Source organism: Anthonomus grandis, chromosome 4 (genome assembly GCF_022605725.1).
Source record: "Anthonomus grandis grandis chromosome 4, icAntGran1.3, whole genome shotgun sequence".
NCBI lineage: Eukaryota > Metazoa > Arthropoda > Insecta > Coleoptera > Curculionidae > Anthonomus > Anthonomus grandis.
The window spans coordinates 2,499,361-2,525,255 of NC_065549.1; the positions used below are offsets into that span (position 1 = coordinate 2,499,361).

At 28.9% G+C, this 25,895-nt stretch overlaps 1 protein-coding gene across 1 annotated transcript in view; it reads right to left on the bottom strand.

The window, feature by feature from the left end:
* Nucleotides 1–25,895, bottom strand: part of LOC126735177 (sushi, von Willebrand factor type A, EGF and pentraxin domain-containing protein 1) — an 82,711-nt gene that overhangs the window by 16,116 nt on the left and 40,700 nt on the right. Inside the window, exons 7-12 of the mRNA XM_050439126.1 lie at nucleotides 19,871–20,020; nucleotides 15,821–15,997; nucleotides 15,645–15,761; nucleotides 15,036–15,217; nucleotides 3,036–3,270; nucleotides 2,801–2,974 (exon numbers count right to left, since the gene is read on the bottom strand). Of these exons, the coding sequence (XP_050295083.1) occupies nucleotides 2,801–2,974; nucleotides 3,036–3,270; nucleotides 15,036–15,217; nucleotides 15,645–15,761; nucleotides 15,821–15,997; nucleotides 19,871–20,020 (1,035 nt within the window). The remainder of the gene's footprint in view (nucleotides 1–2,800; nucleotides 2,975–3,035; nucleotides 3,271–15,035; nucleotides 15,218–15,644; nucleotides 15,762–15,820; nucleotides 15,998–19,870; nucleotides 20,021–25,895) is intronic.

Genomic DNA, 25,895 nt, shown 5'->3' on the forward strand with positions numbered 1-25,895 from the left:
AATGGTATTTGATTTTGTTAAAATATTTTAGGATTAATTCCAGGATTGCACTCCCTAGATGTTAATATTTTAGGCATATGTACAGCCTTTTCTCGATATAATAAATAAAGGGAGGTCTAAAATTAACAATTTTCGGGCAGGAATTGTGAAACAATCCATGAGAATAGACTTTAGAGCTAAGACTAATTAGAAAACTTCTTTTTTGGTCTAGACAATTTTTTCTTCATTTTCTTCGCTGATTTTGACTGTTCTTAAAATATTTTCATAAATTAATTAAAAAATTATTAAAAAGGTTTTATGCAAAAAAGACCATTTCTTACTAAACAATTTCATAGGAGAACGATTTTTGTAGCTCAAATACTTTCTAATTTACGGGCAAATTTGCCATCCAAGGTCCTAGATCCACCCAATTTAAGGATTTAAATCGCATATTGTTGTAATAGCAAGATTTTTAGTTATTAGCCGACATTTTTGGGTATAACTTGGGAACCCTTTAATATATTTTCATAATTTTTCTACACTAATGTTAAAGAATTCCTGACGATCGATTTGAGAGCAAAAACATGGTTCTGTGCTAAGAATTAGGGCAGTCAGAACAGTTTTGGTCTGAACATTTTTGCTGCTAATGTTCTTAGCAAATATTCACTTTTCTTGACAATATTTTCATGAATTATTTAAACCATTCTTAAAAGGGCTGGATGCAAAGAATGCGCATTTCTTATCAAATAATTTAATGGAGAACGATTTTTGTAGCCCAAATACTTTTTGACTTATAGACAAATTTGACAACCAAGGTCTAGATCCACCCAATTTAAGAACTTCAAAATATTAAGATTTTTAGTTATTAGCGAACATTTTTGGGTATAACTCGTGAACCACTAATTTTTCCACACTAATATATAAAAGGATTTAGTAGGATGGATTTGAGAGCCAAAACATGAAATTTAGGAAATCATGATTCATCAGTGGAAATTTAATTTTTACCTAAATTCTTGACTTGGCTGGTTTCCATAGTTCAAGAAGAATTATGGTCATTTTCAAGGATTGCTAATTTTCCTATAATTAAAAATTCATTTTTAAGACCCCTTGGAAAATTTGGATTTTGGCTACTTATTATTTTTAAATCAATCTCTTGCCCCCAGTCTTCCCTTAATAGAATTATGATTTTTTTTAATTGTTTTAAGTACTCTAAGGCCCCTTAATTTTTCTCTAAGTAAGAATCTGAAATTAAAAAGTGAACATTTCGATTTTTGGGTACTTATTAATTTTTTTAGAAGCAAATTAACGTTTTGCGAAAATCGCTACTTGCGTGTTTGTTTTTTAATTAAAGAAAAGTTAAGACAATGTTTTTGAGACTTCTAATTTTCTTATAAGTAAAAATTTATTTAACGAAAATGAAAAATCAGGATTTTTGGTTATTTTTAAGGACCTCTGACTTCCTTATGACTATTAGTTTCTAAAAAAATTAGAAATCTGGATTTGGGGCAGTTATTTATATTTTGAACTGCCTAATATCTCGACTTGCGTGGTTTTTGGGTCTCAAGAAGAATTATGGTCAGTTTCAATGATTATTATCCCTTTATGTTCCTATTGTGCAAAAATTCATTAGAAAAATTAAAAATTTGGATTTTTGGTCATTTTTAAGATCCCTAAATTTTTTTATGAGCAATAATTTCAAATTTTGAAATAATTTTTTTAAGGGCAAAGTTTGTTGTTTGTTGAGGACTATTTTATTTAAATTTAGTGACCCCTAAATTTTATTTGATCATATTTGAATATTCAGGCACTTTTACAAGCGAAGTACTTTGTCTTTTAGTCTATAATTTTTTATGCTTGAAAAGTTTGAAAATAATAAAAAAATTACTTGAACTTTCAAAAGCCTTGAAATGGATGGAAAATTGGAATAATGGAAAATCACTTGGAATTGTAGTCACTTTTACAGGAATTTCACTTTCCACCATAGGCTATATTTTTAAGGATCATTTTCATCACGTTTTCCAGGCAGATCAGGAAGTGATTTGCTATAAAAATGCCTAAAAGTCCAAGTGATTTTTCGTTATTTCAGGCCAGTTTTTTAAAATGTTTTCTGAAAATTTCTTTCAAAAATGTCCTAGTTGAGCCAAGTAATTTTTTATAATCTTTCAGATTTCATAGGTTTCCATATTTGAAGTATTTTAGGTAATTTTTTTAAAATGTTTTCTACTATATACTTCTAGTTACTTAGCATGTTTTTTAGGGATTTTTATTTCATGTTGTCAGTTAGAACGGGTTTGGTTAAGCCATTTTTATCTGCTTAGAAAGATTTCGCTATTTTTGACCATATTTTCACGAATTAATTAGGAGTATTCTTAAAATGGTTTTTAAGCAAAAAAATGGCATTTTCTACCCAATAATTTCTCGAACTCTTTCAGAACGATTCTTGTGCTTCAAAAGCTTTCTGAGTTGACTTTACCAAGACCCATCAAATTTGAAGTTTTAATACTCATATTGCAGATATGACTTGGGAGATTATTGAGGGTAAAATCGTGTTTGTCTAATAAACTTTTAAATTGCTACAACATTCCTGAAACCTTTCAGTTCAATTCATGGTGGTAGGAACCTAAGCGGAGATTTTTTTACATTTTCAACAAGATAAAGCACCACCCCACTGTATTATTCCTGTGAGGCAATTTTTACATGATGCGTTTTCAGATCAGTGAATTGGGAGTAGAGGTCCAATGGAATGGCCGGCAAGATCACCAGATATAACACTCCTCGACTTTGTTCTCACAGTCAACGGTCACGGTTTTTCAAAACTTACATTCACAAGTAGGAGTAATCCCCGACCACTCTCCGTCCCTTTGGCACACGTGCGTGGGCTCACCACGCAAAATATGCCCGACCTCGCAATGGTATTCGATAGCCGAATGAACGTTAAAATCCACACCCACCACGTAACTTCCCGAGGGTACATCGGGCTCGTCACATACAATCACTAGGGAAAAAAATTACCGAATAACTTTAAGAGGACTTTGAGAAACAAATGTGTTGCTTACGTTCACAGTATGGGGTAGCAGCGGACCATTTTCCCTCTCTGGTACATTTCTGCACCTTTTGTCCGTCCAACCAATAATCCTCCTCGCAAAAGTACTCCACGATACTTTCTACGGTCGTAGTGCCGTTCCGTAGCTCGTAGCGGCCGTAGTCGATGTTCGGCGGGGCACCGCAGTCTACGTATTTACAGGTGGGCGCTTTGCCCGACCATTCGCCCCCCAACCCGCAAGAGAGGACCTAAATCAAATTTAAAAATTACTTATTTATTCACGGAACTTGCTCATTAAATAATCGTAATAAAGTAAATTTGATATTTGGAGCAAATATTAAACAAATCTTTGGATGTGTCGCAGATGCCGCACGCATATTTATATCTATCACACGCTATCGCTCATCCAGAGAGCCGAACTTAGTTTCTTATCTATCACATGTTATGCCAAACGCGCCTTCATAACTATTACCTGTAATCGCTAAATAAACTGTATTTTAATTTCCTAGCGAAAACAAGACAAGCGCTCTCCACTACTTTTCAACTCGACGTTCAGTCCAATCACAGGTATATGTGTCTCTCTCGATGGCATCGTATGTGCACAATATTTATTAATGATTGATAATTCAATCTATCGTTAGCTTTGTGTTCTTGCCGATAGGGGTCAATATAGGACAACAGTTTTAAAAAAAAAGTGTTTATGCAGGATTTCTTCGAGGAAAATAGTAAACAAGGAAATTAAAAAAAAGGAAAATAAAAACTGTTGTGGTATTACTGCCAGTACTGCCAATTTATGAAGGGCATAACAGCACGTTTTATTTTTATTTTTGGGCCTGGTTTTTAAGTTAAAATCATAAACAAAAAAATGGCGATGTTATGACCTAGATATAGAAAAATGCTTTAAGATTTATTAATACCATATTTTGAATTTTGCACTTAGAACGAGTAATCTTGCATGAAAGGTTCTAATGTAAGCATAAAAAAAAAAATTATTTAAAATTTAAAAAAATAAATTTTTTAATTTTTTTAAATTATTATTTAAAGGTAGACAGCAGCCTTGCCATCAGCCAGGTGTTCTCACCTCCAGATTAAAAGAGGCACCTTTTTTATGAATATTATGAATGATGACATATTGGAAATTTGTTATTCCAAACTCAATTTTTGTATCCTATTATACAGGGTGTAAATAAATAGGTGCGAAAAAAATCAGGGGGTGATTCTTGGGTAAATTTAAAGAAAACAATTTTAGATGAACGCATATGTATGTCCTAAAAGTCCTAACTTTTGAGATGCAGGGTGGTAAATATTTAAGAATAACATATGTTTTTTTATAATATTTGTGAAACTCCTGTAGATATTATAGTATAATTTGGTATGCATTTGCTGTGCATCCACCCTTCTAGGACTTCTAGGATATACGTTCATATAAAGTTTTTTTCTTAAAATTAACCCAAGAGTCACACCCTGAATTTTTTCATACTTATTTATTTACACCCTGTATAGTACCAAAGTATAAAAGTACACATATAGTACTAAATAGATCAAAATATAGTACTATATTTTGATCAAATAGTATCGATTTTGTACAAATAGTACATGAAATAATAAAAAAACAACAAAACTTTTTAAACATTTAGAAACATCTGAATACAAACAGCAAAATAACGGTAAAACTTATACAGGTTGTCTCAAAATAAGTAAAAAAAACTTAAGAGGGTTATTCCTTGTTCAAATAACGGGTAATTTGTTGTATAAACATTAGGGAGATATCGGATTAATAAAGGTTAGTTACTTTTAATTACGTTGACTTTTGACACAACATTTATACGACAAACTACCCTTTATTTTGAACAAAAAATTACCTCTAAATTTTTTCGCATTTTTTTTAATAACCTACATACTACTTGTATATTATACAAATATAAGAACCTGATATTATTTAGCTATTTTTCTAGCTCCTAGAGCTTGATTTTGCGTGACTTTAAGGCTATGAGGAGCTAGATTTTCGTTATTGGTTGATTTGTTCGGTTTCCTTCCAGACTGAAATCGTCTTCTTCCTGTAAATTTGGTCTTTCTCCTTGCTACACTTGTGGGTTGGACAGAAATTTTAGTACCTTTTCTAGTTGTGTGTATCACTTTCCTATTTAAAGATGAACAACAGGGTTTAAAGGCTGTGTGCAATCTACTCAGAAGAGACGACGAACTGTTAATATTTTTTTTGTAGTTTTCATGAATGCCTTCACCCCACCTACAAAGTTCTCAGGATCATCTAAAAGATTTTGTTGAACGTTAAGATCCAATTCGTGTACAAATGTTTTCCATTCGGCTAAAACGCCTGTGACCTCAGTTTTTTCAATATCTTGTTCCCCTGGGTGCCCAACAACAAAATCGTTACTGGGCTCTACATTCTGGCTTTCTTTTATGGGTGAAGGTACACTCTGTTCTACATCAGTTACATATTTTTTTAGTTGAAGGGGTTTAAGCAAATTAGAAGGGGGTTGGTTCCCAGTCGCTATTTTATAGATAATGTGTTTCTGTTGTTCCGAAAGAACATTGCAGGAATTCGTAATATTATATTTTTTAATGACCGCCGATTGATGCATTTAATCAGAAAGACAACATTTTTGGCGATCGCATGTGCTAGTTAAAGAGGCGCGTTTGCAAAACATGTGATAGATAAGAACTGCGTTCGGGCATTGCTCGCTTTGCAATAGCGTGTGATAGATATAAATATGCATGCCGCACTAACTAGTCCGTGCGCCTATGTCGTATTTATTGTCGCATGATATGTTTAAATGGCAAAATTTTATTGATTTATAAAAATTTATTGTTTATCTATAAAATCGTTTTAAATATATGTAAAACCCAATGTTTTATACAATTTTTTATTTTTCTTTCAAAAATTTCAATTTTTAGAAAGAAAATAATATCAAAAAATTGACCGCGGACTAAAATCCAAGCATCTCACAAAATATTTTAAACACTTCCAGCACTCACAGACTTGTCACCTCTCTTTAGCCAGTCTATTAAACAAAGATAAAACACCTGCTGGTTCTGGCGATTCCTACTTTAGGCTGTGCAAGTGATTGTGTATCTTTCTCTATCCCACTGATTTTGAGAATTACGGGGCCGTACCCAAATAAATTTTTGGGCTGTTTTTGTATTACTTTCGTCGTATTTTTAAAGAGATCTTTAAGGATGGGAAAGCGGAGAATTTAGAATTTGGCCTGTATTTGTCTAAATTTTTTGTAGTTTTTACTGTGAGGAAGTGTGTTTTTTTTATTTGTGTTTGTGGATTTGTTTTGGTATTATACCTAAAGACCTTAAAATGTTTCGACCCTGGAAAAATAGGCAGGAAAATTTGACAAATGAAGAGGAAAGTGTGACTAAATATGAGGCAAACAAATTAATAAATATTACATTCAGGATGTAAAATGTGTTTTTTTTATAAGTAAAACTTGTGTCTTTTACATGCATATGATATAGACAGCTAGATGATTTTTAATGTGAAAGTTTATTTAAAAAAATATACTTTCACTTTTCTGACTACATAATTACTTTTTATCAAAAGAAGTTGGTACTAAATATGGAGATAGGGGTTTTTATGAGTATATTATTATAATTAAAGAAAAACAATAATAAAGGACATTGAATATGGCAGCCAAAATCACCATTAATAATTACCACCAAGTAAAAAAAAATCTCAATACCCAAAAAAAGGAAATATATAAAATTTGAAGACAAACCAAAACATTTTACCCTTTTGTGTCAAAAAGTAAATATTTAATGCCTTAATCCGCAAAATAAATGGGCCTAAATAATTCGTACCCCCTATTCTCTCATCAATTATTATAAACACCCCACTGATTTTAAGGCCGGTCCTGTGCAACTTTTCACGCTTGAGTGGCCGTGACTGAGGTAAGACATCTAACAAAATAGTACGTGGGCACATGTAGTCAAATTTTACGAATCAAATGTTTAATTTTTTTTAAAATATCCCAAATATTTATTTATTTAATGAAATGATTAAATATCGCTTAGAATATAACTTTATGACTCTTTCCTCAAAAAATTTTGCGATTTAAACATGCATGTCATGTGACAATACAAGCAACACCGGCACACGGACTATTCGCGGCACATCAAAGATTCTAATAGATCTCTGAACTGAACTATACCTACATAATAATTACATTACAGAGCATTTAAAACACTAAGCTTTAAAATACATAAGTAATCTTTATCACATGCTCACCAAAACTGAATATCGATTTAATCAACATTTTTTAAGGTACACTCACTGAATCAAATTCATCCTGAAGAGGTCAATATCTATAGGAAGAGAATTTGCTAATTTAGAGGATCTTGCAATGAACGAGGTTCCCAACGAGGGGTTGTTGATTTAATACTCGAAAATCAAATTGTTTTTCTTCTTTGAGAAACGGAGAAAATCGCACGCACTTTAATGAATTTCATGCCATTACATTGACACCATAGCTCCAGCCTTTCGGATGACACAAACATAACGCACTTGATATTATCGGCAAAACAAAGACATTTTGAATAAGAAAGACAATACTCAGAAATGTCGTTAAAGACAATACTACTATCGCCAATACCTGCAGCTTTCAATTTTTGAATTAAAATAGTATGTTTGACCGTGATGTCGAAAGCTTTAGAAAAATCGGTATATACTGCATGGCCTCATCGGAACAATCCAAAAACTCCGACAGATATTCAACATATACATTACTTACTTCCAGGTAATGTTTTAAAAAAAATTGATGATTCAAATAGTCTATATATAATCTTCAATAGTGTCAACTGCCTGGACGTATCAAAAAATCACTTCAACTATTTCAAAATTGCCTTAAATGCCTGGAAATGTTGCTTTAGGTATTTAGAACTTAAATAGCTATTCCAGGCAGTTGAAACTTATTTCAGGCAATTTTCTGAAAGAAATTATTGTTTTAATTGCCTGAAAATTCATATTTTTTGTTGATTTTTATGAAAGTTTTTTGATTTCAAACTAGCAGTTAAGGCTGGCTAAATCATGACTTAAGAACTGAATTTTTTTAAAAAAACAGGGTTTATGGCAAAACTCAGGGAAGTCTTTTCATTCTTAAAATCACCTAATCAATGTTATATTTAAAAAGCAATTCAAGTGCCTGGAAGAAAATTGACCTTTAACTACCTGAAACTCAAGTGACTGTTCCAGGCAATTGAAAACTTCTTTCAAGTAATTATATGGAAAAATTTCTCAACTGCCTGGAAGTGTCAAAAAATTTCAATAAAAAATAATTTTTTCTTCATTTTTTAAAAAGTTTTTTGATTCTTGAGTTAAGGCCATTCAAAATATGATTTTAGTATTGATTTTTTTGAAAAAAAATCTTCAAAGGCAAAATTCAGAGAATTTTCTTCATTCCTGATCAATTTCATGTTCAAAAAATGATTTCAAGTGCCTGGAAGAAAATTGAAAACAAATTACGTTAAAGACCCGGAACACAATAATGGAACTAAACTTGGAACTTAATACACGTGCTAAGCGTGAAAAACTGACTTCAAGTACCTGGAATAGAATTGAACTTTTACTATCTGGAACTGAAGTGACTATTGAAGGTTCTTCTAGGCAATTTCCTGTAAAAAATTGACGCTTTAACTGCTTGGAATTACCTGAGGATGACTCCCAGTAGTGTAAACTATCATCAGGACGTATCAAAAAATTACTTTCATTACTTGAAAATTTTCTCAAATGCCTGGAAAAGTTTTTAAAACTATCTGGAACTTAAATGACTATTCTAGGCAGTTGAGACTGCTTCCAGGTAATGTTTTAAAAAAAAAATTGAAGCTTCAAATAGTCTATATATAATCTTCAATAGTGTAAACTGCCTGGACGTATCAAAAAATCACTTCAACTATTTCAAAATTGCCTTAAATGCCTGGAAATGGTGCTTTAGGTATTTAGAACTTAAATAGCTATTCCAGGCAGTTGAAACTTATTTCAGGCAATTTTCTGAAAGAAATTATTGTTTCAATTGCCTGAAAGTGCCTAAAAATTCATATTTTTTGTTGATGTTTATGAAAGTTTTTTGATTTTAAACTAGCAGTTAAGGCTGGCTAAATCATGACTTAAGTACTGAATTTTTTGAAAAAAACAGGGTTTATGGCAAAACTCAGGGAAGTCTTTTCATTCTTAAAATCACCTGATTAACGTTATATTTAAAAATCAATTCAAGTGCCCGGAAGTGAACTTTAACTACCTGAAACTCAAGTGACTATTCCAGGCAATTGAAAACTTCTTTCAAGTAATTATATGGAAGAATTTTTCAACTGCCTGGAAGTGTCAAAAAATGTCAATAAAAAAATAATTTTTTCTTCATTTTTAAAAAAGTTTTTTGATTCTTGAGTTAAGGCCATTCAAAATATGATTTTAGTATTGATTTTTTTGAAAAAAAAAATCTTCAAAGGCAAAATTCAGAGAATTTTCTTCATTCCTGATCAATTTCATGTTCAAAAAATGATTTCAAGTGCCTGGAAGAAAATTGAAAATTACAAATTACGTTAAAGGCCCGGAACACAATAATGGAACTAAACGTGGAACTTAATACACGCGCTAAGCGTAAAAAACTGACTTCAAGTACCTGGAAAAGAATTGAACTTTTACTATCTGGAACTGAAGTGACTATTGAAAGTTGTCCTAGGCAATTTCCTGTTAAAAAATTGATGCTTTAACTGCCTGGAAATACCTGAGGATGACTCCCACTACTTGGACGTATCAAAAAGTGACTTTCATTACTTGAAAATTACCTCAAATGCCTGGAAAAGTTGCTTAAACTATTTGGAACTTAAAGAATTATTCTAGGCAGTTGACACTGCTTTCAGGTAATGTTTTAAAAAAAAATTGAAGCTTCAAATAGTCTACATATAATCTTCAATAGTGTCAACTGCCTGGACGTATCAAAAAATCACTTCAACTATTTCAAAATTGCCTTAAATGCCTGGAAATGTTGTTTTAGATATTTAGAACTTAAATAACTATTCCAGGCAGTTGAAACTTATTTCAGGCAATTTTCTGAAAGAAATTATTGTTTCAATTGCCTGAAAGTGCCTAAAAATTGATATTTTTTATTGATGTTTATGAAAGTTTTTTGATTTTAAACTAGCAGTTAAGGCTAGCTAAATCATGACTTAAGTACTGAATTTTTTGAAAAAAACAGGGTTTATGGCAAAACTCAGGGAAGTCTTTTCATTCTTAAAATCACCTGATTAACGTTATATTTAAAAATCAATTCAAGTGCTCGGAAGTGAACATTAACTACCTGAAACTCAAGTGACTATTCCAGGCAATTGAAAACTTCTTTCAAGTAATTATATGGAAGAATTTTTCAACTGCCTGGAAGTGTCAAAAAATGTCAATAAAAAAATAATTTTTTCTTTATTTTTAAAAAAGTTTTTTGATTCTTGAGTTAAGGCCATTCAAAATATGATTTTAGTATTGATTTTTTTGAAAAAAAAATCTTCAAAGGCAATATTCAGAGAATTCTCTTCATTCCTAAAAATCACCTGATCAATTTCATATTCAAAAAATCATTTCAAGTGCCTGGAAGAAAATTGAGAATTACAAATTACGTTAAAGGCCCGGAACACAATAATGGAACTAAACCTGGAACTTAATACACGTGCTAAGCGTAAAAAAACTGACTTCAAGTACCAGGGGCCGTATTTTTGAAACCATTCGAATTTGATTCGCATACGAAATTAGACGATTTCGCACGAAAAATCGATATTCGTATTTTCGACCGCATAGTATGCGAATTTTTTCGCACGCGGTGTCTCGAATGGGTATATACCATTCGAATTTCAAAGTTCGTGTGCGATTTTCAATTTGATTCTGCCACTTGTCTTGTTTTGATTTTAAACCTTAGCTTTGTATTTTTTTAAATTTGTGTGTTCGTTGAGTATTTTCGTAGTGTTTTTTTGTTGTTTATTGAAAAAAAAAACTATAATCAAATGGCAAGATTAAATCTATCTTGTGCAAAGAAACGTCGTCGATGCACTGGAAGAGGCTGAAACTCTGGCAGATAGAAGGAATAGGATGTATTGTTCATTTCTTGACCCATTTGAAATGTATTCAGATGCTCAATTTATTAAATTATATAGATTAAGCAAGCCTCTTACGATGGAATTAATAGACTTACTAGAGCCTCACCTCACAGCTCCATCTAGGAAATCAGCATTGTGCATTCCAAGGAAAGTAAGTAGGAATCAAAATATTTTTTTTTGTATAACAATCAAATAATACCTTCAGATTTAATGCTAAATTTATAAAGCTTTTAGATAAATATGAATTTCTCAATTTTTCAAGCATTTTGAAAAATTTTTGTATAACATATATGTAATTTATGAAGGTACAAATTTCAAATTTATGAAAGTACAAATGAGATCCTCTGTTTCCTAGTAAAATGAACTTATTTCCTTAAGTTCGAAAAAGGTAGCACAATCTGTTTTTCTGAAGAGGTGCTGATATTCTAAAATGGTGTTTGGAGTTTCTAGATGCTCTCCTAATACAAGAATTATTTTTTTATAGATTTTAACAACATTACGATTCTTAGCAAGTGGCAGTTACCAGTTGGATGTAGGTAGAAATATGAATCATGCTGTTTCCCAAAGTAGCGTGTCAAATGTGATTCATGAGGTAATAGATGCTCTTAATATGCCTGATATATTTAACAAGTATATTCATTTACCTCGAAATAGAGATGAACTGTCAGATTTAAGGAACAAGTAAGTATCTTTTGTTTTATAGGTATATAATTCTATCCTGATAAGAGTAGAAGTTATATATTTTACTCTTTTATTCACAAACTCGTCTGAGTATGCTCAGCAAGAACTAATTAAAACAAGGCTATTGCCATATTAATAAATTGTAATAATTGTTTTTAGTTTAAAACATTGTATTAATTTGCTTAAAATGGATTATCCAATATTTTTTTAAGGTTTTATATGACACATAACTTATTACAGCATTGACTGCACTCATATAGCAATAGTTGCACCGAAGAGGAACCAGTACCCAGAGGAAGCATATGTGAACCGCAAGGGCTACCATTCATTAAATTATTAAACAACTAAACTTAAATTATTAAAAACTAAATTATTAACAATATTCAATTAGCTAGATATATAACTCAATATGTTTGCAAATATTCCTACATTATGTCTGCTAACATATTTTAACTACTTTATATTTTTATTTCAGATCTGTGATCCAGATTTAAAAATTGTAAATGTCTGTGCCCGATATCCTGGCAGCAGTCATGACAGCTATATCTTTAACAATAGTGCAGCCTACCAATATATCAGACAACTGTATAATAATGGCTATACTTCTTTTTCTTTCTTAGGTAAATTTTTTTTTATTTTAATAATTAAATATACTGATTTCATATATTTTTAATTAACTAACTTATATGAAGTTTGTTAATATAAATATATCTAATTATATGTTACATCCACATTAAAACAAATGTTTCAAGGTGATTCATGGATGCTCACCCCAATCCAAAATGCATTGCCAGGATCTCCTGAAGAGAATTATAATATTCGACAAAAACAAGCAAGGTCCATTATAGAAAGATGCAATGGGGTGTTAAAGCTTAGATTTCGTTGTCTTTTAAAGAACAGGGTTCTTCATTATGATCCAACCACAGCCTCAAAAATAATTAATGCTTGCACAGTACTGCACAATATGTGCATTATACATAATATACCTCCCGTTGAATTTGGTGATAAAGAGGAAGATAATTATATTGATATTGACTATGGAATCTATATAAATGATAATGAGATCATACAAGTTAGAAACCAAGGCCAAGAACTCATTGCAGGAAGAAGGTTACAGCAACTATTAATTAGAAACCATTTTAGAAATTTTTAAATTGATATATAAATTTTGGATCCATCGTAAAAAAAAGTCAATTCAAAAAACCTAAGAAACACCGTGAAAACAACCTCAAAATTCCCTGATGTTTTTAAACTTAAATTTCAGGTTAGGTTAAAAAATCTTTATCGTCTTCATCCCGTTTGACATGGCCTTCAATAGTACTCGACTTTGCTACGTTGCCACTACATTTCATGTTCGTATGCGAATGAAATTTCGAATGCTGTTCAAAGATGCACTTTTTAGTTCGTGTGCGAATTTTGCCGCTCGACTTTGTTCGCATTCGAAGATTCTCGCATGGTTTCAAAAATACGGCCCCTGGAATAGAATTAAACTTTTACTATATGAGCAAGTAATTGTCAGTATATTTGGCTCTAAGAAATCCATATTGTTCCCTCATTATGGTGCAAGATAATAAGTTTGATAAAGATACAGTGACAATTTTTTCAAAATAACCTAGAAATGATGCTAAGGTCACATATTGGCTTATAGTTCGTAATATCTTTACTATTTCCAGATTTGTATACTGAAATTAAATAGCTGACCTTCCAAGATTTAGGAAATATTCGAATTGACGATGATTTATTGAAAACAATGTGCAGAGGACGAGAGAGTAGAAAACTGTAATACTGTAAAAAAGTTGGAGATACTCCAGTATCAGGACAAGGACCCTTATATGTTTTTAAATTTATGATTTTTTCGTATATAAAAAAAATCAGAATTTTCAGATCGGCCAAAGAAACTGGGCCAAAAGAGAAATCTTCAGGTCTATTCAAGTAAGTGTCCTTATTTTCTCCTTCTCTATTGTCCTCTATTTTTGTGTGTTTCCTTATTTTCTCTAAAACTACAAGGAATATGGAAAATTTTCTTTTAGCATTGGAATCCTAATTAAATATAGAACGAATCATATAGAATAACATTTAGTCGCAAATCTCAAAATAAAGAAATTATGGAGGATTTTTGAAATATTAGAACGTCCTTGGTGAAAAATTATTTTTTTTATAAAAAATTGATAAATTCTGCAAAAGCTTCATATAACTTTTTATCAACAAGTTATACCAAATTTTCCCAAAAATTCTTTCTTAAAAAATCCAAAGGGTATCCGTGGGAAAATGTTCATATTTTTATCCCGAAAACTCAATACTAAAATTTAAATTAAATAATTAAATACTTGGCAGTTATTTTAGTTATTTTACAAATAACACCCCTTTTTATTTCAGATATTTAAATCTTTTTTTAAATATAGTTACAACAATCTGTTTATTTGTATTAATGTAGACGAGTTACTTTAATGTATATCAAAACATAATTAAACTTTCCAGTTTAAATTATATATCAAAAAAAATTATTATGTTATAAACTAAAAATTGGGTAGTAAGCATATACTACAAAATAAATAAAAAATTACTACTAAGTTAAACTACTCTAACAAGCAAGACTCATTACATATTCCTGAATAAATTATGAACCTACAAGCTATTGTGCAAAGACTATAATTAAAACAAAAAAGATTTATTGGGCAAACTTACTATAAAATCAAAATATTCAATGCTACAATGCAATAGGAAATTTCTGATACAGATCTCTAATCTTTTCTTAATATTTTAATTTTTTAAAGGCAGAATTAGGTTTTATTATTTCACTTTTAAGTCTACTAATCTGAGTATCTACTTTTTCCCTTGCAATTAATAAAAGAAAAGTTATTTCTAAATAATTACTAATATGTTTAAAATGTAGAGTTTTTTAAGAGAAAATCTGAATAAATAAACAGTATTTTAATAGTAATGACAGTTGGATTGGACCACCAAGTTACACATTATCTTCTATTTTTATTTATTTAATTATCTTGTGTAAGGATACCCCTGAGCTTCTAATTACTTACTAATTTTCAATAGGTATTCCATCCTAGGTAGGATTCAAATATAAATCTGTAAAGAATTCCTAAACAAAAGGGACAGAAAAAATAGATCTTAATGGGGTTCCAAGGAATAGATACTAAATTTAGAAAATACTACTTCGTTTTTTTTCTATGAACTTAATAACGAGTGCTTTATTTTTTAAATCACTACTTACTCCTTCGCCGCTAATAACGTATCCAGGTTGACAGGAATAGGTGGCGGTGTCGCCCGCTCGATGTCCGGAAGTCCGCACCAAACCGCCGTGGATTTCCGGCGGATCCGGACACCAATCGAAGAGACACTGCGGGGTCGAGTTGCTCCATTTCGCGTTGTCCTCGCAAGTTCGTACTTCATGACCTAATAATAACATTGTCAGACGCCAGTTGAATTTCAGGTAATTGCATCTCAATTGCGTGTTAAGATGGATTGATGAAATTTAATGTGCGTTGTAATGTATATTTTACATAACATTTTAAATGTTGTGTAAAATATACACCTCTGGCAAACTCACTTAAGTCACGAGGGCGCCCAAGAAAGAATTTGGCCAGTGGCGTATATTCAAATTCAATTTCACATTTATTCAAATATGGTAGATTACAGGGTTTCAAGTTGAAAACTTTCCATGCAAATATCACTGAAACTAAAAAAGTTACCAATTTGGTACAAATTTGCATTGTATTGCTTATTTCTACATAATTTAAGGTTGGAATTTAAAATTAATCTATACAATTTTTCGATTTGTACAATGTTGCATAAGCTACATTGTAGAATTTTATTTCGTTACCTATTAAAGTATAATTTTCATGGCAAGTATAAACAGCCCTGGCCCCGTGGGTCGTCCTCTGGTCCTTCAATTCCACCGTTCCGTGCTCCAGCTCCGGCAACTGTCCACAATCGACAACTAAAATATAAAACGCAAAAATCAACCTGATACATTATCAAAATCAAGGGATAACGTACATTTGCAAGTAGGTGGCATTCCGGTCCAAAATCCTTCTTTGCCGCACGTCCTATTTTTGTCTCCTACAAGCATGTGACCCTCTGGACAATTGTAATTAATGGTCGCGCCTAGACTATAGTCCGTTCCTGAGATGGTTGTGTTTATCAGTTTGTCTGGACTACCACATGAGGAGGGGACTAATAAAAGGGAAGAAATTTTAGCATACAATTTTTGGCGAATATTGGTATTGGTTCCTTACAATATGATTCTATAATTTCGTAAATATTTATTGGAGTTTTGTGCTTTTTTTAGGTCTGTTGTGACAATTAGAAGACTTTTTTTATATTACAGATTTAGGGAGTAATTTGTAATTTAATGCCAGGCATTTCAAATTTATTTTATTTCTAGGAAAATTGCGCTACTAACTAAAACTACCCTAATCACCACCTAAATTTTCAAACGAGAATCGTGTTTTTACCCTAAAACTCATCCTGAGGTACCGGTCTATTTTGATGTGGAAAAAAAATGACAATGTCCTAAATGGTTCTTAAGCTATAACCCAAAATGTCAGCTAGTTTAGCATGTTTACAAATTTGGAGGGTTTTGGACCTTGACTGACAAAATTGGCTCTAACTCAAACCCTTTTTGAGATACAATGAATATTTATATAAGAAAATATTGGGAAAGAAATGTTTTTTTCTTTAAATGAGACTCCTTTAAGAATATTCTAATTATTTCATGAAAATTCCATTCCCAAGAATAGTGAACGTTTGCTAAGAAATCTAGTAAAAAAAGCCCCAAGCAAAAGTGCCTTAAGTTCCGAAATCCTTAACTCAGAACCACGTTTCTACCCTCGAATCGATCATCGGGCACTGGTCTACTTCGATGTACTGACGATATCTTAAACGAAACTTAAGTAATACCCCAAAAATGTTCATATGTTTCCAAAACCTCAAATCTGGAGGCTTTTGGACCTTAAGTGACTCTAACTCAAACATTTTTTGAGGCCCATAAGAAAATATTGAGTAAGAAATTTTCTTTCTTTGACTGACTTTCCTGTAAAAATAGTCCAATTATTTCATGAAAATATTTCCAAAAATAGTGAAAATTTGCAAAGGAAACTATAAAAAAATGCGTTAATTACCGAAATCCTTATATCATTCAGAACCCCGTTTTTACCCTCAAATTCATCCTCAGACACTAGGCTATTTTGACGTGATAAAAAAGTGATGATACCTTAAATGGTTATAATAAAAAATATTCACGTGTTAATAAAAATAGTGATATTGCAATATATGTTTCTAAAATCTCAAATATGGAGGCTTTTTGGACCTTGACTGACAACATTGGCTCTATTTTAATTATTTTAAAACAGCAAAAATTTTTTTTAATGTACTGATATGTACTTTGTTAAAAATGTGATAAAATGCCTCTTTAATTTAAAGTCGTTTTTGTTTTTAGGGAGATATTCAGCGTCAAAGTGAAAAATCGTCATTTTTTTTTAAGACTAGGTCTACTTCTTAATTTTTTTTAAATAGAAAAAAATGTTTTTAGGCGTTGATTTATACTTTTTTGAAAATAAAATTAAATCCACTTTTAACTACAGAAATAAAAATTCAGGGTCGTTTTTGTTTTTAACGAGATATTTAGTCTCAAAGTCAAAAATTGTATTTTTTTTTTGGAGACTCGGTCTACTGTTTAATTTTTTTTAAATAAAAAAAGTCGTTGTTATGGGTTGATTTGTACTTTTTTTAAAAATAAAATATAACTCACTTTTAACTACAAAAATAAAAATTCAGGGTCGTTTTTATTTTTAACGCGATCTTTAGTCTCAAAGTCAAAAATTGTATTTTTTTTTGGGGACTCAGTCCACTTTTTAATTTTTTTTTTAATAAAAAAAGTCGTTGTTAGGGGTTGATTTTTACTTTTTTGAAAATAGAATTAAACCCACTTTTAACTGCAAAAATAAAAATTGAGGGTCGTTTTTATTTTTAACGTGATATTTAGTCTCAAAGTCAAAAATTGTATTTTTTTTTGGGACTAGGTCTACTTTTTAATTTTTTTTAAATAAAAAAAGTCGTTGTTAAGGGTTGATTTGTACTTTTTTTAAAATAAAATTAAACTCACTTTTAACTAAAAGAATAAAAATTCAGTCATTTTTATATTTAACGAGATATTTAGTCTCAAAGTCAAAAAAAAAGTCGTTGTTAGGGGTTGATTTTTACTTTTTTGAAAATAGAATTAAACCCACTTTTAACTGCAAAAATAAAAATTGAGGGTCGTTTTTATTTTTAACGTGATATTTAGTCTCAAAGTCAAAAATTGTATTTTTTTTTTGGGACTAGGTCTACTTTTTAATTTTTTTTAAATAAAAAAAGTCATTGTTAAGGGTTGATTTGTACTTTTTTTAAAATAAAATTAAACTCACTTTTAACTAAAAGAATAAAAATTCAGTCATTTTTATATTTAACGAGATATTTAGTCTCAAAGTCAAAAATCATTTTTTTTTTCAAGGACTCAGTCTACTTTTTTATTTTTTTTTTAATAGAAAAAAATGTTTTTAGGGGTTGATTTGTACTTTTTTGAAAATAAAATTAAACCCACCTTTAACTGAAAGAATAAAAATCCAGGGTCGTTTCTGTTTCTAGGGAGATATTCAGCGTCAAAGTCAGAAATTGTATTTTTTTTTGGGGACTCAGCCTATTTTTTATTTTTTTTTAAATAGAACAAGTTGTTTTTAGGAATTGATTTGTACTTTTTTGAAAATAAAATAAAACTCACCTGTAACTCAAAGAATAAGAATTCGGGGTCGTTTTTATATTTAACGAGATATTTAGTCTCAAAGTCAAAAATTGTATTTTTTTTTGGGGACTTGAAAATAAAATTAAAGTCACTTTTAACTAAAAAATAAGAATTCAGACTTTTTGACTTTGACTGACACTCCTGTAAGAATATTCCAATTATTTCATGAAAATATTCCCAAGAGAGCAGTGAAGAGTTGATAAAAAAATTAGCAAAAAAAATGCCCCCCAACCAAAAGTGCCCTAAATACCGAAATCCTTCACTTTGAACCACGTTTCTATCCCCAAATCCATCCTTAGGAAGTGCCCTATTTTGGTGTAAAAGAAAACTGACGATATTTTAAATGTTTCCTAAGTTAGACCCAAAAATGCCCAATAGTTAATAAAAATAACAATACTGCAATATATATTTCAAAAACCTCAAATTTGGAGACTTTTAGACCTTGACTGACAAAATTGACTTTAAGTACAAGAAACATTCTCATATGAAAATATTGAGTAAGAAGTTTTCTTTCATTGACTGACACTCCTGTAAGAATATTCCAATTATTTCATAAAAAGAATAGTGAAAATGTCCTAAGAAAAGTATCTGCTTTGATTCCTTAACTCAGACCCCCGTTTTTACCCTCAAATCCATCCTCAAGAATTAGACCAATATTAGCAAATCTTATATCCAAATCCCAATATTGTTATGCTACTGTGGAAACTTCTATCAATAAAATTAATACTTTTCACAGTACCACATAAACCAACAATTATTATTATTAATAATAACATATATAACACCGCACATAAAGAACAATAATTAAATCCCGATTTTTCATGATAATGCATAATATTAATGAAAGAAATAGCGCACCAACCCAGAATGCCCCCAGCAGCTTGATATTCAACATTTTCTAATCTTAATTACAAATTTCGCCCTGCAATTCTACAGGTTATTACGGTCTCGATTATGTAATCGCTATTTCTTATATGCTTACCGAGTGAACTGAATTTTTAATGAGGATTTAATCACTTCGAGAGAAAAATCTTGTTATTGTTTTTAAGGGGGGTAATTAAGAAAACAATAATAAGCATATTTAACTTAGAACGTATCTAGGTTTTTAGGTAAAAATTATTTATTACTGCACACTTTTCCTGAAGATCTAACACGGGTACCGAAACACGTGCCGTCTTTTTTCTTAGGCTGTTCGTTCTCGCCCTCTCATAAATGACGTGTTCAAGTGCAAGTCTAATTTTAAATATTGTGATCGCGGTTGACCTTACCGTGTTGACAAATCCAATGCAGGTAATCTAGATTGCATCCTACGTCATTCCATAGCCACCCACGACCGCCATCTAACACGACGCAGTTTTGTTCCCCGTTGTAGTTGTTCGGTTGGTCTTTGCCCCAGGACGGACGTTGCACCAGGTCACCTAGAAAACGGATCAATGAAAAATGTCCTTAATACGGGCCTCGTTTTAATGTAGACGTCATTTGGCACAACATGGCGTTGACAGATGAAGAACTCAGTTGTCAGAAGGTAGTTTGACAAGTGACATTTAAATCAGGACCGTTCTTACTGACTAATTAATTAATTATTGGAGTAAAAAATTATTTATTTGTTTTTTAAGGAAATGAATTGAACAAATGAATTTTTTAATTTTTAATATTTTTTTTTGTCACGTTCAGTTTAATTGAGTGTGATGAGTTTTCCTATTGATAAGCGAAGGCTATAAGTTAATTGGTCTAATATTTTTTAGGTTATGATTTTTTCCCAAGAAAGTCTAAAAATCACTTTAAAAATTCATAAAAAATTCAAATCAAGAGCAATTTATTTGAAACTTCTTGTAAATATAAAAAAATGTATTCGTAATCGATAGCAAAAGATCGCAAGTTAATTCGTCTAATATTTTTTAAGTTATGATTTGTTTTCCAAAAAAGTCCAAAAATTATTTTAGTTCACCTTTCAAAATTCATAAAAAAAGTCAAATTAAGGGAAATTTACTTGAAACTTCTTGCGATTATAAAAAATTCTATTAATAATCAATTGCAAAAGAGTATAAGTTATTTGGTCTATTCTTTTTTAGGTTATGATTTTTTTTCCCAAAAAGTCCAATAATTATGTTAGTTGAACTTTAAAAATTCATAAAAAATTTAAATCAAGGGCAATTTACTTAAAATTTCTTGTAATGATAAAGAATTCTATTTCTAATCGATAGCAAAAGTTTCCAAGTCAATTGGTCTAATATTTTTTAAGGTATGATTTTTTTTACCCAAAAAGTCGGAAAAATTATTTTAGTCCAACTTTAAAAATTCATAAAAAAATTAAATCAAGGGCAATTTATTTGAAATTTTTTGTAAGGATAAAGAATTCTATTTCTAATCGATAGCAAAAGATTATAAGTAAATTGGTCTAATATTTTTGAAATTATAATTTTTTTCCCAAGAAGTCCAAAAATTATTTTAGTCCAACTTTAAAAATGCATATAAAATTCAAATTAAGGGCAATTTACTTAAAATTTCTTGTATTTATAAAGAACTATATTGATAATCAACAGCAAAAAATTATAAGTTAATTGATCTATTATTTTAGTAAAGTATGTATTTTTCTATAAGTTATGATTTTTTTTCCCAAAAAAGTCCAAAAATTATTTTAGTCCAACTTTAAAAATGCATAAAAAATTCAAATTAACAGCAATTTACTTAAAACTTCTTGTAATCATAAAGAATTCTATTTCTAATCGATAGTAAAAGTTTCCAAGTTAATTGGTCTAATATTTTTTAAGTTATGATTTTTTTTCACCCAAAAAGTCGAAAAATTATTTTAGTCCAACTTTAAAAATTCATAAAAAAATTAAATCAAGGACAATTTATTTGAAATTTTTTGTAATGATGAAGAATTCTATTTCTAATCGATAGCAAAAGATTATAAGTTAATTGGTCTATTAATTTTTAAGTAATGATTTTTTTTCACCCAAAAAGTACAAAAATTATATTAGTCCAACTTTAAAAATGCATAAAAAATTCAAATTAAGAGCAATTTACTTAAAACTTCTTGTAATCATAAAGAATTTTATTGATAATCGATAGCAAAAGATTATAAGTTAATCGGTCTAATATTTTTTAAGTTATGATTTTTGTCCCAAAAAGTCCAAAAATTATTTTAGTTGAACTTTAAAAATTCATAAAAAATTCAAATTAAGGAAAATTTACTTGAAACTTCTTGCGATTATAAAAAATTCTATTAATAATCAATTGCAAAAGAGTATAAGTTAATTGGTCTATTCTTTTTTATGTTATGATTTTTTTTCCCAAAAAGTCCAATAATTATTTTAGTTGAACTTTAAAAATTCATAAAAAATTCAAATCAAGGGCAATTTACTTAAAATTTCTGGTAATGATAAAGAAATCTAATTCTAATCGATAGCAAAAGATTATAAGTTAATTGGTCTAATATTTTTTAAGTTATGATTTTTTTCACCCAAAAAGGCCAAAAATTATTTTAGTCCAACTTTAAAAATTCATAAAAAAATCAAATCAAGGGCAATTTATTTGAAATTTTTTTTAATGATAAAGAATTCTATTTCTAATCAATAGCAAAAGATTATAAGTTAATTGGTCTATTAATTTTTAAGTTATGATTTTTTTTCACCCAAAAAGTCGAAAAATTATTTTAGTCCAACTTTAAAAATTCATAAAAAATTCAAATCAAGGGCAATTTACTTAAAATTTCTTGTAATGATAAAGAATTCTATTTCTAATCGATATCAAAAGATTATAAGTTAATTGGTCTATTAATTTTTAGGTAATAATTTTTTTCCCAAAAAAGTCCAAAAATTATTTTAGTGCAATTTTAAAAATGCATAAAAAAATCAAATTAAGAGCAATTTACTTAAAACCTCTTGTAATCATAAAGAATTTTATTGATAATCGATAGCAAAAGATTATTAGTTAATTGGTCTAATATTTTTTAAGTTATGATTTTTTTCCCAAAAAGTCGAAAAATTATTTTAGTCCAACTTTAAAAATGCATGAAAAATTCAAATCAAGGGCAATTTACTTAAAATTTCTTGTAGTGATAAAGAATTCTATTTCTAATCGACAGCAAAAGTTTCCAAGTTAATTGGTCTAATATTTTTTAAGTTACGATTTGTTTTCACCCAAAAAGTCGAAAAATTATTTTAGTCCAACTTTAAAAATTCATAAAAAAATTAAATCAAGGGCAATTTACTTGAAATGATAAAGAGATCTATTGCTAATGAATGGCAGAAGATTATAAGTTAATTGGTCTTCAAATCAACACCAATTTAATTGAACCTTCTTACAAAATTATAAAGAATTCTATTGCTAATCGATAAGAGAAGGTTATAAGTTAATTAGTCTAATCTTGATTTACATGAATTTCCTCGTATAATATTAAATAGATCTATTGCTAATCGATGGCAGAGGATTATAAATTAATTAGTCTATTACGTTTGAAGTTATGATTTTTTTTTCCCAAAAAAGTCTAAGAATTATTTTAGTCCAACTTTAAATATTAACTTCAAGTAACTTTAAATATTCATAAAAAATTCAAATCAAAGGCAATTTACTTGAAATTTCTTGTATTTATAAAAAGATCTATTGTTAATCGAAGAGAGAAGGTTATAAGTAAATTGGTTCAATATTTCTTAATTTATGATTTTTTTCCCTAAAAAAGTCCAAATATTATTTTAGTTCAAGTTTAAAAATTCATAAAAATATAAATTAAGGACAATTTACTTGAAATTTCTTGCGATTATAAAGAATTCTATTGCTAATTAATGAGAGGAGGTTATAGGTAAATTGGTCCAATTTTTTTTAATTTATGATTTTTTTTCCCAAAAAAGTTCAAATATTATTCTAATTCAAATTTAAAATTTATAAAAAATTTAAATCAAGAGCAATTTACTTGAAACTTCTTGCGATTATAAAAAAAATTTATTGATAAGCAATTGCAAAAGAGTATAAGTTAATTGGTCTATTCTTTTTTAAGTTATGATTTTTTTTCCCAAAAAGTCCAAAAATTATTTTAGTTGAACTTTAAAAATTCATAAAAAATTCAAATCAAGGGCAATTTACTTAAAATTTCTTGTAATGATAAAGAATTCTATTTCTAATCGATAGCAAAAGTTTCCAAATTAATTGGTCTAATATTTTTTAAGTTATGATTTTTTTTCACCCAAAAAGTCGAAAAATTATTTTAGTCCAACTTTAAAAATTCATAAAAAAATTAAATCAAGGGCAATTTATTTGAAATTTTTTGTAATGATAAAGAATTCTATTTCTAATCGATAGCAAAAGTTTCCAAGTTAATTGGTCTGATATTTTTTAAGTTATGATTTTTTTTCACCCAAAAACTCGAAAAATTATTTTAGTGCAATTTTAAAAATGCATAAAAAAATCAAAATAAGAGCAATTTACTTAAAACTTCTTGTTTTCATAAAGAATTTTATTGATAATCGACAGCAAAAGATTATTAGTTAATTGGTCTAATATTTTTTAAGTTATGATTTTTTTCCCAAAAATTCCAAAAATTATTTTAGCTGAACTTTAAAAATTCATAAAAAATTCAAATCAAGGGCAATTTACTTAAAATTTCTTGTAATGATAAAGAATTCTGTTTCTAATCGATAGCAAAAGTTTCCAAGTTAATTGGTCTAATATTTTTTAAGTTATGATTTTTTTTTCCCAAAAAGTCCAATAATTATGTTAGTTGAATTTTAAAAATTCATAAAAAATTCAAATCAAGGGCAATTTACTTGAAATTTTTTGTAATGATAAAGAATTCTATTTCTAATCAATTGCAAAATAGTATAAGTTAATTGGTGTATTTTTTTTTAAGTTATGATTTTTTTTCCCAAAAAGTCCAATAATTATTTTAGTCCAACTTTAAAAATTCATAAAAAAATCAAATCAAGGGCAATTTACTTAAAATTTATTGTGTTTGTAAAGAACTATATTGATAATCAATAGCAAAAGATTATAAGTTAATTGGTCTAATATTTTTTAAGTTATGATTTTTTTCTCAAAAATTCCAAAAATTATTTTAGTCCAACTTTAAAAATGCATATAAAATTCAAATCCAGGGCAATTTACTTAAAATTTCTTGTAATGATAAAGAATTCTGTTTCTAATCGATAGCAAAAGTTTCCAGGTTAATTGGTCTAATATTTTTTAAGTTATGATTTTTTTTTCCCAAAAAGTCCAATAATTATTTTAGTCCAACTTTAAAAATTCATAAAAAAATCAAATCAAGGGCAATTTACTTAAAATTTCTTGTGTTTGTAAAGAACTATATTGATAATCAATAGCAAAAGATTATAAGTTAATTGGTCTAATATTTTTTAAGTTATGATTTTTTTCTCAAAAATTCCAAAAATTATTTTAGTCCAACTTTAAAAATGCATATAAAATTCAAATCAAGGGCAATTTACTTAAAATTTCTTGTAAAGATAAAGAATTCTGTTTCTAATCGATAGCAAAAGTTTCCAAGTTAATTGGTCTAATATTTTTTAAGTTATGATTTTTTTTTCCCAAAAAGTCCAATAATTATGTTAGTTGAATTTTAAAAATTCATAAAAAATTCAAATCAAGGGCAATTTAGTTGACATTTTTTGTAATGATAAAGAATTCTATTTCTAATCAATTGCAAAATAGTATAAGTTAATTGGTCTATTTTTTTTTAAGTTATGATTTTTTTTCCCAAAAAGTCCAAAAATTATTTTAGTTAAACTTTAAAAATTCATAAAAAATTCAAATCAAGGGCAATATACTTAAAATTTCTTGTAATGATAAAGAATTCTATTTCTAATCGATAGCAAAAGTTTCCAAATGAATTGATCTAATATTTTTTAAGTTATGATTTTTTTTCACCCAAAAAGTCGAAAAATTATTTTAGTCCAACTTTAAAAATGCATAAAAAATTCAAATCAAAAGCAATTTACTTAAAATTTCTTGTAATGATAAAGAATTATATTTCTAATTGATAGCAAAAAATTATAAGTTAATTGGCCTATTATTTTTTAAGTTATGATTTTTTTCACCCAAAAAGTCCAAAAATTATTTTAGTTCACCTATCAAAATTCATAAAAAATTCAAATCAGGGGCAATTTACTTGAAATTTCTTGTAATTATAAAGAGATCTATTGCTAATCAATGGCAGACGATTATAAGTTAATTGGTCTTCAAATCAACACCAATTTAATTGAACCTTCTTACAAAATTATAAAGAATTCTATTGCTAATCGATAAGAGAAGGTTATAAGTTAATTGGTCTAATCTTGATTT